The 18,792-nt window shown below is 45.1% G+C and overlaps 1 protein-coding gene across 3 annotated transcripts in view; it reads left to right on the forward strand.

Moving 5' to 3' along the window:
* LOC118509543 overlaps window positions 1-18,792 on the forward strand; it is a 209,845-nt gene that overhangs the window by 149,450 nt on the left and 41,603 nt on the right. For all 3 annotated transcript variants that reach the window (XM_036050291.1, XM_036050288.1, XM_036050290.1), the window contains exon 10: window positions 646-777. In XM_036050291.1, coding sequence (XP_035906184.1) covers window positions 646-777 — 132 coding nt within the window. The remainder of the gene's footprint in view (window positions 1-645; window positions 778-18,792) is intronic.

An 18,792-nucleotide genomic window follows, 5' to 3' on the forward strand; every position in this document is an offset into this window, starting at 1 on the left:
AACGGGTGAGAAAATATTATCATTACCGCCCCGGTCTCGTGAGAAAAACCCCTTTTCTAGCATTCTTTGGGCACAGAGAGATCGGGGCGAAACATAATATTTCACTGGAGGAGTTTTTCCTTACCGGGTGCGTAAATGACACACGCACACACAGCGTGAAGGTCTGCCAGTGACGCAAACCCACCGAACGACGAGGCAAAGATGAAAAGCGTTCTGTCACCCGAGCTTTCACTTTTGGAGAAATGTTTCACGCGAGAAATAAATATCATTTGCTTAACTTTTCGTTCGTGGGTGCCACCCCGAGGTAAAGATTATCTATCTTTTCGTTGGCTAGACAGGAGTAGGATTTTATGACGATTTCTTTGAACGAATTAAATGGTACAATCATCATCCGTTCCGATTTTTGATAAGCGTAACAACTATGTAAATTTTAGTTTTCTTTTGTTTTACAACCCCTTAATTCTATCACGCTCCAACCCATCTCACATGCAACTGGACAATGATTTACTGTTAAATATTAATATCACTCCAGAGTTTTGGTTTTAATCTGTTCCCATCTCTTGCCAATGGCTTTTTTCCCCCTACCTCTTTTGAACCCCCATCGGTGATCGTGGTTTGCATCCTCCGCGAAACGAACGAACGAAGACCTCAAACGACCAAACCGGGACGGACGGGAGTGGGCCAGACAGCATCGTTAGCGACCAGCGGTTCCATCAAGCGAAAATTTGAGATGAAACTCAAGAGTCGCTCACTTCCCAAATCCTTCATGCGCTACAGGTGAGTAACTGTCGCCTTTTTTTCTTGTTTACTTTATATATTTTTCTAGAACATTCAAGCTCCACTGGTTGTTCTTCGTTAAGAGAAAAAAAACATGCTAAAAGGGTATTACTACTGGTCAAGATGATACTCGCTCGCTTTCAACATTGCCGATGTGTGCAACCGGTAATCCGTTTACCTTTGACGTCTAATCCAGTTACAGCAATGTGATTCTCAGAATTGTAATATCCAGCGAGTCGGGCACACGAGACCCTTATTATGGATAAATGTGGTAAATCCATCTTCCACCAAGCCGTCGGGTGCAGTCCTGCGTAATGATCATTTTATTAGGCGTCATTTATTAAGCAGGACCACAGCAGATTGTGGTGGATGTCTCAATTGCTCCAAACAAGATGGCGCGCTGTCGAAGATTAAGACAACCGAATTCTGATTTTTTGGGATTTTTCGAATGATGTAGACGAGTTTTCAGGCTGGTTCTTTGTAAGTCTAAAACCTTTTGTCGAGCATACTCCACCGACTTCAAACATAAAAAAGCTTCCAAGACTAACACAAGCAAATCTCGAACCTTCTCCAACGAAGACATCAACTCTGATTGTCGAGGAAGCGTCCCATGATTTGGCGTAATAATTTATTCATCCACCCAAATCATCCTTACATGAGATGGCGTGTCCCTTATACTTTCCCAGAGTAGCGACCCTCACAGTTTTATCGTCACAAAATTTTCCCCAAAAACCATGTTGTACCACCAAGAAACAAAAGCCTCCGACTGGGGTAGATTGGTGATGATGTACAGTTGCTTAGCACGTAGTAAAATAGATTCGTTTACAAATGCTTCCCGCAGCCCTTGCGAACGTACGAAATGTCCTACTTCCACTGCTAGCGCCCCAAAAAAGGGCGTTGGCACAATGGAGCGACGGCCCTTGCGTAACTGCGGTGCCCAGGGATTCTCTTCATGACGCCAATGGTGATGACGGCAAATTCTGTAAAGAGCTGTGGACGAACAACAGGAAACTTGAAACAAAACATTGGCTCTTGCGAAGAAAAGCCGCCCCCCTAAAAAAAAAAGGACATTCCCTAGGACGCTGAATCGCTCCGAGAGGTGACGGTTGATGCCGGTGAATGTTTCCGGTCGATTGACAAGGGTATCGTTTCGTTTCGTTGATTTATCCCAGTATTAATTCGCACCATTTCCAGCGAGCAGAATTCGTACAAAACGTTCACCAACCGTACAGCCTATCTTTACTACCACTCGCAGCTCCACACAGCCAACGGTACTCCCGGGTTCCGGTGTAAATCTGTTTGCAAATACCCGGATCGGACTGGGCTGGCCGAGGTGTGGATCATTGCGAATTATAAGAAAAAGCTTTCCCTTTCTTATTTCGTTAGCACTCAGTTGCTTACTTTTAACGGGGAAAAAGCTTTTTACAGTTACCGGACACACCAACAGGAGACACCTTTTGTGTCCGGGGGGTAGGATTGATTTCCGCCTGACTGGTTTTAAGGGGTTGGAAGCACTTAGTAAGCTGCCCGATAAAATGATTGGAAATTGAGTTTACCATTGCTTAATGGAGAATATGTTTCGGATTTAATCTATCTAAAAATACTTTGAATGAAGCTATAAATACTCGTAACGCAGCAGTCACGAAGCCTTTCACCGGGGATTAAAATCTACAAATTTAGCTCTAAAAATGAAAAAAATTAAGTGAAAAATTTGTTTTATTTTTCCTTTACAATACAGCTGTTTAAAAACAACATTTTTTTTATTTTGTACGCACTCAGCACGCACCATCGCTCCCAACAGTCATTTTAAACTGTCGCACGCTAGTTTGTACTTTGAAACACAGATGGCGCTCGCATCGGCACATTCGGCCCTTTCGCTCGCTCATCGGTGCCCGCTGTGTGTGCGTCGGCCGTACGAAGCAAATTAAAGCGGAAACGCGAGAAACAGATTATGGGCCCGGCGAGCGTCACATTTCGGTCAAATTGCACATCGGGCGTGAGCGCGCGTTCGGTCACGACGGGTTCGCTCACCGTCAACTGTCAGCAACGGGCATTTTGAAAAAGATAAACAAACGAATCGGACGCGAAAGTTGGGCTGCGGGAAAGCGTAGCATAGAAATCAATTGCAATTGCAACAGCTAATCGATACGGGTACGAGTGCATTAGAATATACGGTCGGAAGTGTCGGTGTGTGCGGTGCAGTGTAAGTGTTGTTGGTTGTGCTAAATGCATTAAAAGCCAATTTCCGCTGCATCCAAATGGAATGAAAACTGCAGCTGGAGTCAGTGTGTGGAAGGTGCAGTTGCACCGCTAGCGTTCGTTCGTATTGTGTTGCGTTCCGTGCGTGAATGTTTGTGCATTTGTAAGTGTGTGTGTGTGTGTGTGTGTGTGTGTGTGTGTGTGTGCGTTCATGATACGAAACTGTGTGTGCTGAATGCATTTTGTTGCATCAAAATATCAATTCGATCGAGTCGGAAAGGGTGGCGATCCATCACCGCAGATAACGATCAGCTGCCGCGAATGTGCAGCTGAAGGCAAAAATAATCCAACAAAGAAAACATACGGAATCACCTGCCGTTTTTAACGAATGTACGCCAAAGCAAGAGCTGATCAGTTGAAGGTTTTTTTTGTGTGGCTTGCGTTAACTGGACGACCACAAGGTCGTTGTTCAATTCAAAGTTGGCGGTTTTAGCAAATGGCCTTGGAGTGTGTGATTTGTGCGCTAGGGAGAACAGTTAACAGCTGTGCATAAATTAGCTTAAAATGAAGAGGGAAAGGGGACTGCTCGTCCCACAAAATACACGTGCAAGTGAGCGGGAATCCTGTGTGCCTGTTGCATGTCCTTTATCCTGGTGTGCGTGTGTTTTGGCATCCTTGTTAGAAGTTCCGTTTATACCACCCGATTCAGGAGCGACCAGAAGGATGTGGGAAGAGTCCTAACATTCTCGGACCCATGAACAAAAAGAAAGGCGAGAACGGAAGTTGGAATTCAATACAACTGGGTGATGCTTTGTTCTCTTGTTCCGTACCATACAAAAAAACCCGAATTAGGAACCATTTTAAAGAAGCGAAGATTTCCATTTCTAAAATCCATGGCTTACTGCGAGAGACGTTCGGTGAACACCTTTAACACACACGTCTTTGTTCCGTGATATCCCGCTTGAAGTACTTGTTTCAAGGGCAAAGCAGAGATTTTGAACCGGCAGAGCTGGGAGCTGTTAATTTGGGCCATCCATTAGCACCGATACAAGCGCTTGCATACTGTTTATTGGCTAATCGGCAACAGCCAAAAATCCCCGTGGGACCTGTTGCTTTTTCGGTCCCAACCGGTCCGGTGCAGCAAACCTTACGCCGAGGCAAACAGGATCCAACTTCTCGTCGAGGATCGATCGCACGGGGATAAGCTTACTCTGTTGTGTGGAGCTAAAACAGATTCGCAACGTTTTGTTTCTTGTTCGATAATTTATTCAACGATCGATCCCAAAACTGCAGGCTGATTGATTTTTTTTTTTTTTGTATCGTATTCTTGACACTTGGTTGTTAAAATTTGGGCCGAACGTTTGTTGGTAAACCGTACCACAACAGTAAACGTCTTCGACACGTGTTATGTTAATTACCTAGGCCGTACTAACGAACCGTTTACGCAAACCACGTCAATCACACGTATTTTGCACACGCAAAAGTGGAGGGAATTGAAATTGCTTATCACAAAGGGCAATCGATCGATGTTAGATTTGTAGATTAGGAGTTGTGTACACCTAGTTTGTAATTTTACTGTAGTGTTTGGTAAATAATTGCACAAAGATCTGGTTAACGTAACGCTCCACTTTATCAAGACATAGCAAAAATGGATTTTTTTCATACGACGACCCCTAGGCCTAGCATTTCATCCAATTGTCCGTCGTCTTTTGAAGGGATAATCGAGGAACCGCTATAATGACGAGCTCTACTTACTATACCATGATCAAGCGGCGAATTAGTTTCACCGGGCTCCGATGGGCTGGTCACGTCATGATAATAGCACCGGACGACCCAGACCGTAAAGTTCTCTTAGGCCGTCCCCATGCACCACTGTACTGAAACTGAAATGAAGTGATGGCGTTGATGCTTCCGCCAGAAAGGCTGAGATATTGGTTTTGCAGGATTTGTGAAGTTGTTCAGCAGGAATCATATAAGATTTATTTGTAAAATTAGCTTTACCCTGAGCAAAAATATAGGAAAAATTGAAGTACTTCCTGGCGATCTATTACAGATACTTCCAGTTTTACAACAGCTTTCTCCTTCTGAAGAAAGATGAATTCGTCTAATAGAAGCTAGATTTCGGCCAACAAACAGTGTTCTATGCGGTAAAATGCAAAAGAAACTGATGAAGGAATTCGAGGCTTTGCCACCTTTGTGGATTAATAGTCATGAAACATTGAACTCGGGGAATCAGAATAAAAAAACTTCCCGTCCATGTGTGAGACGAAGTCCTCCATGTGTCAAATACTGATAGATGAGCAGCTGACGGTGCTTGTGGGAGCATCATCGATCAAGAAGCTTACAACCGACCTCAGCTTTCCCAATTTTTTGCTCTATCCTTCATCGGGGAGTGCCTTATCCAATCGAAGAGTTAAACACATATTAAAGACATCCATAGCTGAGGTCCCTGGGTACTCCAGTAGGTCTACTGCTCGGGAAGAAGCGAATATAGCCACTTTTGATAGAATGCTTCTAAAACGTACAATTTATAAAAAAAAATCATGCATTGAGATATCTGGAACAGTTTTATTGCCTTTGCCGTTCCAAGCTCGAATAAGTCTTTAGTGCACATGTTTGCCTGGCCCTTTAATATGCAAAGTAGTACGTATTTGACAAAGGTAATCATTTGTAAAAATAAACGAATGTCACTTTTTTGTCTCGCTCTTTTGGAAGTCAACAGACAAATGCTTCCACAGAGCCGGGCCAAGTGAATGTACGTGACGCGACGGTGGCAGCTGTTGGAGTCTTTTTGTTGCCAGAAGATCCTACAGACCCCACCAGAGTCCCCATTGCTGGCAGTAGACGTAGCACCATTGTTTGCTGACCCGTCCGTGTGCGTTCAACAGTTCTCCCCCAAATTTCCCGGAAAAGCTATACGCTGTCATGGAGCTTCAAATTTGAAACCATCTACGCATTCCTTAAATTTTTTGGGGAGCAAGAGCTAAAGTATGTACCCCATCTCCACAAGGGATAATATTTGTGGATTATTACTGTTGGTACTAGGCCTACCTGCTACCTTTCTTAGGCTATCCGTCGTTCTCAAAGCACGGAGAGCTTAAGAATGGTCGTTAATTTTTCACCTGGCCCGCTGGTCTCTCAGCCTCACCAGACCAGCTGCAGGTGCGCTTTGTAGAAGTTGTAGAAACAGATAAGCAGCAACGCAACTTCGTGCCAGAGACTGAAGGCATTGAACTGTTGTGTGCATTTTTCGTTCCTATTCTTGGGGCTGCCTAGAGGCAACTTTTTTCGATTGTTCCTCTTTGTTAGAGCGTCTGGGTGGCAAAAAAAAATAGGGAACGCGCGATCGGTTGCATCGGATGCGTCTGGAACTGGGGTGAGGGGGCGGGAGGAGGAACTCGTGACTGGTGATGGATGGATTTGCCAGTCGCGACCCAAATCACGCAACAACAAAAATCCCCAACGAGCACGCAACCCTGAAGAACGCCACCAACAAAGGGCCAACCCGACCAGGTCCCTTGGCTGATTGATCTGCTAACCGTTTTGGTCGAACGCGCCAGGAGATGGCCGACTTATTTTTGCAGGTGATCAATAAACAACTCTACCCCACCGCCAACCTTCACCATCGATTGGGAGAAATAATTTACACCTTCTTTCGCGCAAAACCATAAACGGGACGCGGGTGTCAGACTGCATTTTGCACACCCAAACGCACACCTGTTACGTTTCGATGAGCAAGTGCATGAGCTGGTGGACCGTGTATCCGTGTGAAGGGGGAACTTTCGTATTTTATATATTATAATTTAGCGAAATATTGTTCCCCATTACTCTTGTTGAGCATGATTTTCATTAGTTGGGGCAAAAAAGATTATTTTTAATAATTATTTTCATCCCCATGCTAATTACTTTTCCTCCCGATGTTACAACCGGTGGAACAGCTTTTCTCATTTTTATAGGGACCTACAGTGATGGAAAATAGAATATGACCAACTGCTTTTTTTTAAATTAGTTTTTGATAGCTGATGCAATTTTTATCCGGTTTACAGTTATTGCATTTTTTTATGAATGATTTTACCTAGTAGAAATATCGAAGGAATAAGTTTTAAAATGGAATATAAAAGTGATTTTATTTTATTGTCCGTCACTGTAACACCATTTTTTAAAACTCGATGCTGCAGCCTGATTTGCATAATTAATACTTCCCGTCGAATCGATTCGAGTGTCATGCGTGTTACTGTATAATTGAAACTGGATCACTGGTCCTGGGGGAACTGCAAAGAGAAAGGTACCGCTTATCGATTTATTCGGCGTAGCTTTGACTGAACCCCAAACTGGGACGAGATTAATGTGAGCCAATCCTTCAACTGATCGATCCGGTATTTTGGTACACATTTTTAAAATAAGAAGCAATATATTTAAAGTTTAAATATAATTTGTTTGCATCCAGCAGTAAATGTTCGAAACGCAACAGTGATCATATCATTTACACTTCGAACGCCACACAAGTGTCCTGTTACAGTGTATCTCTCATACAACGCGTGTCGCGATTCGTTGTAATTCCAAAGTGTGAACCGTGCCCTCGCTCACTTGTTTAATGTTCGCTTTATGAAAATTGATACCCAACTAAGGGGATGCGTGGGGGCAATATCGAGTAGTGTATCTCGTGCTGATGAAATGCCCCGCGGAGAAGGTGTCCGATTATGATCCGCTGCTATCTCTTCCTCCGCCCTGACGTGCTGAGTAAAGGAGTTTGCAAAACGAAAGGTCACTAGCGTGTTGTGTATGCGCCATGGCGGATGTAGTGTCGTCGCCAAGGAGGCTCACCACTACCAGTGAGGAAGAATCACACCAGCTGCTACACGCTGCCTGCAGCAGGACGAGACGGCGCAAAACGACCGAAGAAGTGATCGAAGAGATGGAACCGCTCGAGTCGTACGATCGGGTCGCGACTCAACCGGACGACGACGAGCACGTGCTGCAGCAGCATGAAAAAGAGCTAAAGAAGGACAGTGTCGAATCGTACCGCTACGATCAGTGCGATCAGGTGCTGCTATCGGGTAGTGATCACGATCAGCAGGGAAAGCGGCAACCGTCCATCGATACCGGTGATATCGCGATGGAGATCACCTCGGCCGGGGAGGAGGAGGAGGAACTCGTCCACCGCGACCACGATGCCACCGCCGAAGGTCAACCGGTTGCACTGGAAGCTGTAAGCGAACAGCTGCGTAACTTATCGCCCGCCTCGACCGCCACCGGTGACAGTTCGAACGTCATTGAGCATGCGGCGGTGGCAGAGTCAATTAGCAAACTGCGAAACCAGCTCGGTGACGGCTTCCCATTACCGGAACTGCCGGTGGAAACGAGCGCGGACACCAATCAGCAACCACCGCTAGCACTGCTAGACACAAGCCGCCACAGTTGGCACTGTGACAATGAGACACAGATGTAAGTACAGCGATCGTCGCACCAATTACCTTAGGACCTAAGCGTAGGAGCTGCGCGATGATGATGCGTTGACCGGAACTGGAGGTTCTGAGTTTTTTTCCTTTCCTCTCGTTCTTGACATTTTTAGGACCATTTATAGGAACGACGCGATAAATTATGGTTCAGCGGGGTTTGTTGTGGAGGCGTAGCGTTATTTTGAAACGATTCCGTCGACTCATAACTGTCGTCCAGGGGGGGCAAGTGTGCTCGTTGAGGGTTTGGGACACAGGGAGAGAGAGAGAGAGAGTCCAAAATGCAATTACGATGCGCCACAAACCGTACTTCCGGGTTTTGGTTACCGTTTTCACGCCACCGGGGAATCTCGGGTCGGTCGAGGAGTCCCGATTGTCGACCCATTAGGGTGTGCGATTGGATGTTGTTTTATGTTCCCGTTGGAGGGTAACACCGTAAATTCGTCTTTAATAGGGGGAAGATTTTTTTAGTTTTCATTTTATCCCATGTTCCAATGTGCAAGAACAACAACAGAAGCTTTGTGCTGCTCTTTCCTCATGCGATCATTAATGGACGTGTAAAAAAAGAATCGATTTAAAAAAATCACGTGTCACAGTCACATTAGCTGGTCCCACGGCACTGTACCAGTGTGTGACTCGCGAGAGGTTAATGTGGAACTTTTTTTCCCTTCTGGAAGTACCTCCAGTACGTGTAAAATGATATTTACTGGTGCTAATAGCTGTACGGAGCCTCACCCGGGCACGGCTGGTTGATAGTCGGATACAATGGTTTTATTGCCATGTTGCACCCAGAATCATTATCTTTGTTTATTCTATTAAGCTGGCAGTATTACTGTTGGTATAATTCGACTTCTTCTGTAAACGGCTGTTGATATCTTGGACACAACGATTCGCTTCACTGAAGTCTTTTTTTATTGCGGCTTAAAGTGAGTTTAAATTATAATTGTAAAGTCGCTTTAATTATTCACCTTAGTCTGGCTGCTATTGTAAACTAGTTTAAATCCCAATACCTCTCTACAATCAAACCATTTTTGTCTAGACTTAATCGCTAGCGTCATTAAAGCCTTCCTAAAATATTCAACGATTACGGTCCATCCAGAACAACGAAAGCCCCAACCCGGCTGCGGCTGAATCGATCGATAACACTCTCGATAATGTTTCCCCCGGCCAGGTGGATGATCGGAGCAGCATAAAAGCATACAAACCAGACGGCATAGCAGCGATGCCACCGACCGGCCGACACACTGTTCGAAACAATCTAAAACAATCAGTACACTTAATGAAGACACGGCCACTCCATTTACGGGCCGGTCCGAAAACCGGTGGCTCGGCTGTCAGTTCCGTCGCTCCAGCCGGCTCGGTTCCTTGCCTTGTATGCGCTAGTGCCTTTTGCTTTTCCATCTCGTCTAGGCCCTTTGCCATCCCTTCTGCTTTGTGTCATCATTCCACCGTATCCGCCCGAGACGCCGCACGGTTGGGCTTAAGTGAGCGTGACACAAAATTTTCCCTTGTTCATGGTACGCGGTTCGCGAGAGAGTGGAACCGTCCAAACATAGAACTATACATAGGACTCGGCGATGAAGTGTTTGGAGACTTGGTCGCTTGAAGTGTAACTAAGTAACACTTAGACGATGCACGACAATAAGACTGAGGACTGAGAGAGAGAGAGAGACACATTATCATCCAACGCCACCGTGCAAACCATGCATATGTGCGTACTTCAGGATGGGTGATGGTACAGCATTAAACGCACACACTGTTCTTTCGGTAGAGACACATAAACACAGATGCGTTAATGTTTCCTTCATGTAAACATCCAATTGGAGGCAGAAGCTAGCGTTTTTTTCCCTCCCCCCGGCATCCATTCGGTGACGATGAATCATTCGCTTCTAGATCCTGTCTGCCTACTGGCAACGTTTATCGCTGCATCCCGGTAGATCATTTGCTGTTAAATTGCTCTCCACTACCGGTGTACGAACCATCCGTGTCCGACCCAGACGGAATGATTTAAGACCTGCGACGATATTATACTTCACTCTGCTTGTTGGCTGCGGTTTTGTTACGCCCGGTCTCATCTGCCTTGGGGAAGCATTAATTGTTTTAATTTTAGTAGCTGCATTTTCAGTCCAAATTGAGCATCATATTATGTTTTAAAAACCATCTCTCATAGCTGCCTTGTTTACACGGTCGAAAATAAATATAGAGCCAGAATTATTATTTCCCAATCTATCTTGAACATGTACAAATCAATTTCAATATTATTTTTGCATAAATATGAACAAAGGCAGCAAATGTTTGTCCAACACCGCAACGTTCTAACGCTGCTAAGAATGTACAGTAATGGTCAATATAATAAAACCATCGAATTTTGTGTTATGGTAACGTTTGTAGTGCTGATATTCAAGGAACCGACCAAAATTTTAGTTTTGGTAAATTCGTTGAAGATCTTGGAGAAACAAGAATTTCGTTTGATCAATCAGGAAACCAGTTCTGAGTCTCAGTTCTGAGTAGGTAAAAACTCTTCGCATTTCCTCCTTGTACTTTTTTTTAACTAGTTATACTTATTAGGAGCATCGAAAGAAGAATTTGTAAAAAAAGAATATAGAGTAGGAGGTGATCTTATTATTTCGACCATTACTGTAAGCTTGAAATGTAATCCTAACAGCTATGGCTAGAAGAAAATGAGTAGATGCTCTTCGATAGGAAGACCTAAAATGAGTTAATAAATGAAATATCTATAACAAGGACTAGTAATAATGATGTTTAGGCTTAAACGTTGCTTAAGTACCGAAGTAAGTGGAGAATAGTTGTATGTGTTTTTTTTTTCTTTTTCAAACATGCAGTAAAATACCTTAAGAAAGATTATGATTTTTTAATCAACTATCATCATAAAAAAAATGAGCCATAAACAGGTTTGAACTAATCTAAAATGAATCGAAAAAAAGGCTCACTTATTCAATTTCACGAGATTTGGTGTAAAATTTCAACCTATTTTCTAAACTAATTTAAAACATCCTAAGCATTGCTTTAATAACTAAGCTTTTTCGCGTGTTTCCAAAAATAATTATAGGTCTCGCATGTAATGTAAAAAAAAATTACAAGTCATAGCCTAAAATTGACAAAAATTTTCAAACAGAAAAAAATGTCCCTTAGCTTTATAATTATTTCCTCCAGTGTACCCGTGTGCCAAAAACAACACGAGTGCTTGAACTTTGCTCGGAGTTTTTTTTAAGTATGTATAACAGTATCCGATTCCGATGCTACCGCATTACGCTTTCTTTGCATATCTTTGCGATGGTCAGCTTTCACCAGCGAAAGGACATGATTTATTTGCGGGCTTCGTAGCGTATGCTCTGCTGCTGCTACCCGTGTTGCATTCCAAGCGCTCTTTGTGTGCCGGGCTTAATCCACAGCCACTGGGTGAATAATACCGCTCGGTTGAGATGCTGTTGTTGCACTTTGATTTGTGGCACTTTCTTCTCGTCTTTGCTCCGAAAGCCGCGCTAGGGGTGACACATTTGCGTACACGCATCAAGCAAGCGCCCAGACACGGCTGAAGTTAAATTTGCATCAATCAAAAGTAACGCCCCTCTACTTGAGCACTCACTACTCCAACCATGCAGCTTCTCATGGTGTTCCTGATTCCCGTGTCTGTAAATCGGAAAAGTAGCGTGCCTGAGTCACGATGCAGCCTGATCGTTGTTTTGCACCAGAGGAAACAGTTTATTGCGATCGACGACGTCGGTTTATCACGAGCATTAGATAATCGCCGGGCAGACAATTCGTGCGAGAAATAGCAGAACCGTTCTATTACTACACACGGTCTTGTCTAGCTAGCAGGCTCGCTTGCCCCCCTGAATCGGGCCGCCCTTAAGAAACGGTAAGAAATAATCTCCTAAAGAACAATAGACGCTCATTTGCAATCAGTGGGAATCATCATCATCGGTGGTTGGCGGCTGATGAATCACTGTGTAGGGCTAATTTAATTCACCGAAGAATTTAAACGCCATGAGAGCGTTCCCGAGCTGCCGTGATTTTTTTTTTAACGATGAGCGCTTCATTGAATTTTAACATCTTAATCGGTATGAGAAGTGGCCCGAAAAATTGCCTCACATTAGTGTGGCGGGAAAAAGGGACACATTTTCCAGCATCGCATTTTATCATCATCTGTTTACATCGTTCAGGGCCTCTAAGAGCTTGGTGTGAGGACTGTGAAGTTTGTTTTATATTCTGAACAAATTGAGACCCGTCCAACCGTGGCCGCCGGATAGGACCAAAATGGTAAAGTTTTCTCATCAAATTCATTTATTGTGTCATTTCGTATCCCTCTTCAGTGTTGGTGACCCATCACAGAAAAAACTTCATTAATTTCAATAATATGCACAATCAAAAGCACGACCGTCCAGAGTGAGGAAACCTTCGCCAGCAAAAAGGACTCTTGTTGTGATGTCCAGTTCCGACTAACGAGAACCTCAGTCGCTAGGCAGGTCAACACATTAGCATCGATCCTTACTTGTCCAAAGTTCTACGTATGCTGGCACATTGTCACGTTCACTCTCTCTCTCCCTCTCTCTGTCCAGTGGAGCTATTACTCGTCGTTTCTTCTTGAGCTCCAGCATAAAGAAATAGCAAAATAGCCCGAAAACAGGTCTCGTTCTGCCTTTTCGGAACGTACGGGAAGTAAAGAATGCTTAATGGTGGATAACTTTTCCCACCATTTTCTATTTTCCATCAGCGAAACGCGAAAGAAAAACAGATTGGCATACAAACGAAGGACACTAGAACGGACCGTTTGCCGGACCGGAGTGTCGAGCAGGGCTAGACGAACAAATTTATTTACAATGAAGATGTCGTCCCATAATTTTCCTCCCATTTAGCGAGCCGTCACTTCCCGGAACGCTTTTCTAGGGCAACGACCTCCTATCGATGTTGCGGTTTTTCTGTTTCCGAACTGTCCATCATTTTCTCGCCTCCTCACAACCATCCTGGCGGAAGGGACGAAGTCCACAAGTTCTGAGGCTTTCAGGGGACAGAAAACAGCAAGCTTTGAAATTCCTGCTCATAGTTGCTTGTTGTCCGAGATAATGGGAGCCTTGCGCGATGTGTCAGCTTCACCTCACTCATCGCTGAAACAGCGAACTAGTTCCTTGTTTTGCTTCGCAGCAAGTTGAAACCCTATTTCCGAGCTCCGTGACTCATCCCGTTGTGTCTTCATGGGTACTGTGGCAAGCCGTACGGAATGCATCCGCTGCTATCCCTACTGCCAAGACCGCGCTTCTTCGATCATAACCTGCATGAGCCTGCATTCATTTCTCTGAGCGGTGTCCACCATCAGGACAGGTGAGAGAAACGTGACTGTCCGATCGATCTTGTGCCTTGAGGAAGCCAAGAATGTACCGGGGACTGGGGCGGTCCAGCGAAATGCACTCACGCTGGTCTGGTGGGAAAATTAATCGTCTCTTCGTATGCCGCCGAACGCAAAGGGTCACAGGTTCATGCTGATGCCCATTCCCTGGTCAGTCACATCCGTCCAGCGTCAAACTTAACGACCCACATTTTTATGGCGTGATTTATTCCCGTTTAGCATAGAATTCTTTTTACTCTTCTCCGTCTCTCTCTCTCTCTCTCTCTTTGTCAGCAATTCGTAAGCTTTCCACCTTTCCAGTGCACGTGCACGGTTCCAATTCCAATTTTATTGTCCACACGCGAAGGTACACGCGGCGATGGCGACAGTGCGGCATAGACCTCCTCCATACACCGGTAGAATGCATTGGACGCGCGACTTGAACGAGAGATGTGACTTATCCAGCTCCGGTACTCCGATCTCCGGTCTGCATTCCGATCGCGCGCCAGATCGGTTCGAAAGCCACATCAAGCTGGAACAAAAACCGGTTGATCTTTATCGGCTTGAAGATTCGTTTTTTTTTTCCCCGCTGCGGCGTCCGTTTTGGTTCTCTTTACGACATGAGACGACGGCACGGTCGGTGAGCTTTGCGCTTGTGATTCATGTCGCGCGAGTTGAGGGAGTTTTCTTGAGTTTTAGTTGAATTTTAATGCCCACTTCTGTGAATGTTTAAAAGCTAGAAGGTTGCTCTTTCTTGTTTTTGAATTTCGATTAATTTGTGCTCTCGTCTGTGTCTTGTGCTTCTTATGGAATAAGCCCAATCGAATGAGTATGGATCGGTTTTGAGAGAACTGCTGTTAAGAGAGGTCTCAGCAATATTCTTTTTTATTCTCCAACGGCTCCAAAGCCTCAGTAGGTCTTGGCCTACCATAACTGGCTTCGTAGATTTAATTTTATTCTAAGCGCGATAGTCAGGATTCAATGTCCAGTTCTACCGTGTGAAGTCAAGCACCGTCGCTGATACCGATAGGTCCTCTTACAGACTTCGTCAAGAATTGTCTCTTCTTCAAGCATGCAAAGGTCGAAGTACCAAATTCATATTTTTTCGTCTATTTCTTACGGATCTTATAGAATCCTCTTTTTTAGACACCTAGCTCTTCATCAAGAACTATTTTAACAGTCTAGTTTAATGACACCCGTAAGACTGTTTGTAGAAATTAAATCGTTCGTTTGCTGGAACGCTCTTTTTTGGATTTTCAAATGCGTCGAGCCGCATCCCAACAACCCAGTCGCTTTACGATTGCTGTCACCATCGCGATTAACTTTCCCGAGGGTCGTTAACGCCCGATCGGCTCCTGCCACCCTAACCGTAAGAAGCCTAGCCATACAGCAAGGCAAGGTGAGGCAAGAAATTTAAAACCACCCACCCATTTCCATCCACCCCCCCAACCAAACTACGACAAGGCAACGAGCGCGGACATTGCTGCAGGGCACTACTACGAACGCCACGGTCGAAGTGACAACAGACCATGACCAGGAAACCTTTTCCTAGCGGTGGCAATCACCTTCTCTCCCTAACGGTTGCTCCCCGCTAGGGATCGAGTTTCAACTTCACTTTTCATTAGTTTTCCGCAGCAAAACTTTGGCTCGGTGTGTGTGTTTTGGTCCCCAGCCCGGTCTCCGGGAATCACCCGGGAATGGTAAAGTTCTTGGGCACTGCCGTAGGACACTGTCTCCATACTGTACCTTCGGGGCAAGTTCGGATTTCTAATAAATTAACCCATTTGCCCGACCCACTACACGTCCGATCTCATTTCGAGCAGTCAGTTTCTGGGTCGGCCCGGTGTGCGGCTGGCGCCCACATCGGTGGAGCACAAGCTACAACAAGCACGTGAGAAGCAACCTATCGAAACAATTGCAGTTCCACCGGTTGACGATTTCGCGGGAGGGAATCTACCGGGAGGAAACGCTGGAGAGGTGTATCGTATGGTGAATCTGTTTAAATATTCATCATTTTTGTCTTGCTTGGTCATAGGTAGAGGGCCGCTTGTTCTTTGCTAGCTACTGTAAGCCTCCCGAATCGGACAAGAACGGCAGAAAGCCAGCCAAGTCAGACATTAGCAAGTTAGTTGTGCTACGGATATGAAATAATCCGAGAAATCCCACACGTTTTGCTCCATGCTCCGGTTTATCTCTCCCAATTTCCATCTCACCGAGATGGGAAGAGATTATTGTTTCGTGCTTCATCATTTATTGTACAAACGAGACATGAATCTTTAAGCAGGCACGGAACGGTACCGGGACAAATCTCCCGGCTGCCGACGCTGGCTTTCGGGGGCAATTAAATGCAGTTGCTACACTGTGATGATTTTGTGGGATGAATATGCTTTTTCATTATTTTATTACTTTAGAATCGTTCGTAATAATGCTGCGTAAACCTGATACGGGGGAAGGGAAAATGCGCCAACCCTGGGTTGTATTTCAAAATAAATAAAAGCATGTAATGGAAGATCCGGCAACACACACCTCAAACACGCCAGAGTTTCATAAAGCAATAAAAGTCATTCCCACGTTTTCCTTAACGCTAGGGAGCAGATTAGTCCGTCTCCACCCAACTGCTTGTAATCTAATGATATTAAAGGATAAAAACGTACACACACACACAAAACCACACCACAATCATTCCAAATGACGGATGACGTTTTTCCATTCCACGCCTAATGTCGGTGCTTGGTGTAGAGAAAATTCTGAATCGGAGCAGAAGAAGACCCCCGTGCCTTTGTGGGTGAGAAACTAATGCCCCGGGACATGTTCACACACGGGGCTGCCCGTCTGGGTGGCGATGCACGTGTGTGTTTGCAGCCAAGACAAACAAAAACAACACCATCTCGCGCCAATATGTTTCCGTTGTTGCTGCTGCTGACGGCAGCATGCGCGACAGCTGCCGAGAGGGAAAGCAGAGAAATGGCCGTTTCCTGTTGATCCGCCGTCAACACAGACGACGTCGACGACCACAACCGCGGCACAAGATGATATTACCGGTAGAACTTTAAACATCAGCGCCATTTTACCGAGCAACACCTCGTTTGATGTTGGGGGGAGGAGAATTAAGCCAAGTAGGGGAAAACTGTTTAGAAAAGCACATTTGTTGGAATGTCTTGGTTGGGGAAAAAAGGGAATTTTACTGTAGAGAATTCTCTCTAGAGAAGGATAGATAGACGAGACCTTAAGTCGCTCGCATGTTCTCCTTCTCCCTGTAGCATAAGTGAAGTGTTATGTTCGCCTCCGTTGAGATGAATGAAGGGAACATGTTACGATGCTGGAGCATATCTTTCAACAAGACATTTTTAAATAACCTTTTTCCTCTCTCTCCCGCAACTTGGTTCCTCGGTACGACGATCTTTTAACGAGAAGCCCGTCAAGGAATGCATCAGTCAACGGGATCTGTACGCCCTTCAAACCTTTGCGCCCCTTAATGTGTGCCCTTGATTTTGATCTCTATATGAAGTTTCGGTTTTCCGCTCTTGATCCATTTTCCTGGTACGCGGCAAAGGGAAACATCCGGCAGGAATGGAAGAGCAGGGTCTTCCATCGCGCAGCGCTAGGTGTCAAATGACGGGAACCGTACGAGGGCGGAAATCGGATGACTCTATCATGGCGCCCCAACACTAGCAAGCTGCATCCAGTAAATTATGTCCCCGATCACGAACGATCTCAAGGATTCCGGGAATGTTTCGTTCCAAAATGGTCGACAAATATAAACAGTTTGTCTCGCACCGGAATTGATGATATAATTGTACAGCGCGCTTGAAATGCACCCGGAACTGCTGGTTGCAGCACGATTTTACACCTCTCCAAGAAACCAGTCATCTGGAAACGATCAAATGACACTGTCGATCGTAAAGATCAACAACGCACCGTGCAGGACATAAAATCGTACTTTATGGTGCACTTGAACTTAACGGGCGGGGGCAGTTGATGTGTCCGATCTACGGTTTGATCATAAGCACACATACACTAAGTGGTGATGTTATCGTTCAAGCTGGACAGCATGTTTTGGGGCTTTCGAAATCCCTGTTACCGATTCGTTAGCTCCTGCCAGAACTTCTCGTACGCATGTTTACAGTGTTCGATAAGCAGTGTTGTGTCGTGTGCGTCCACCGATAAGTATCGACAGGAGGTGGTTAATCAGCTATCGATCTTCTTGTACCACTTTTCACATGACACACATTGGGCGAGTTTGGGTCTCAAAGTAGACCTCAGCAACTATCGGAACCGTGTGTTGGGTTTGCGGAAGAATCGGTGCCCTTATCGCTACCACAGTAGCCCTAAACCGTATCAGCAAACCAAGCAACTGGCAACAAACACTCGCACGCCGCTAGTAGAGGATATCATGGTCAATGTTTTGGGTGGACTATCTTCAGCTTGCCGTTGTTTTGGACGTGTTCTGTTTCTTGGCCAGCAGCGTATCGTGGTGGTTCACTCAACCAAACAAATCCAGCGACACGGAACGACCTTACGAGCTGGCTAACCTAGTTTCGCTTTCGAATTCTCTTTGATATTGGCTACTTGGAGGGTTGGTCGGAGTCTTTTAGTGCGCGTGTTTATGTTATTGGTGTTTGTCAAATAAAAAACACAGCACACCACACATGATTAATGGTTTGTCGTCTTCAAATAGTGCATTCGAAGGGTTTCCGTTCGGGACAGAGAACCAGCAAACATTAATCGAATATCCAGACCGACAAGTAAGCCGAGCCTTCCGAGCTGAACATCGTATTATGTCATTAGATATGAGATAATTTATAAGAAATGCTTGATTTGGTGTCTCTTGAGGCGTGCCTCCGTGTCGTGTTGAGTTCGCGGCTGTCTTCGCTTCCTGTCTTGTAGGTCGCAAATCCGGCGACGTCTTTTTTGGCGGTCCAATTTTCGTCCTCCAAAGGTAGATGATGGGTAATGAAGTGCAATTTGACGCGCGAGTGAGAGACGTCTCATTCACCAACACGACTAGGAGGAACC

The sequence above is a fragment of the Anopheles stephensi genome, chromosome 3 (assembly GCF_013141755.1).
Source record: "Anopheles stephensi strain Indian chromosome 3, UCI_ANSTEP_V1.0, whole genome shotgun sequence".
Taxonomy (NCBI): domain Eukaryota; kingdom Metazoa; phylum Arthropoda; class Insecta; order Diptera; family Culicidae; genus Anopheles; species Anopheles stephensi.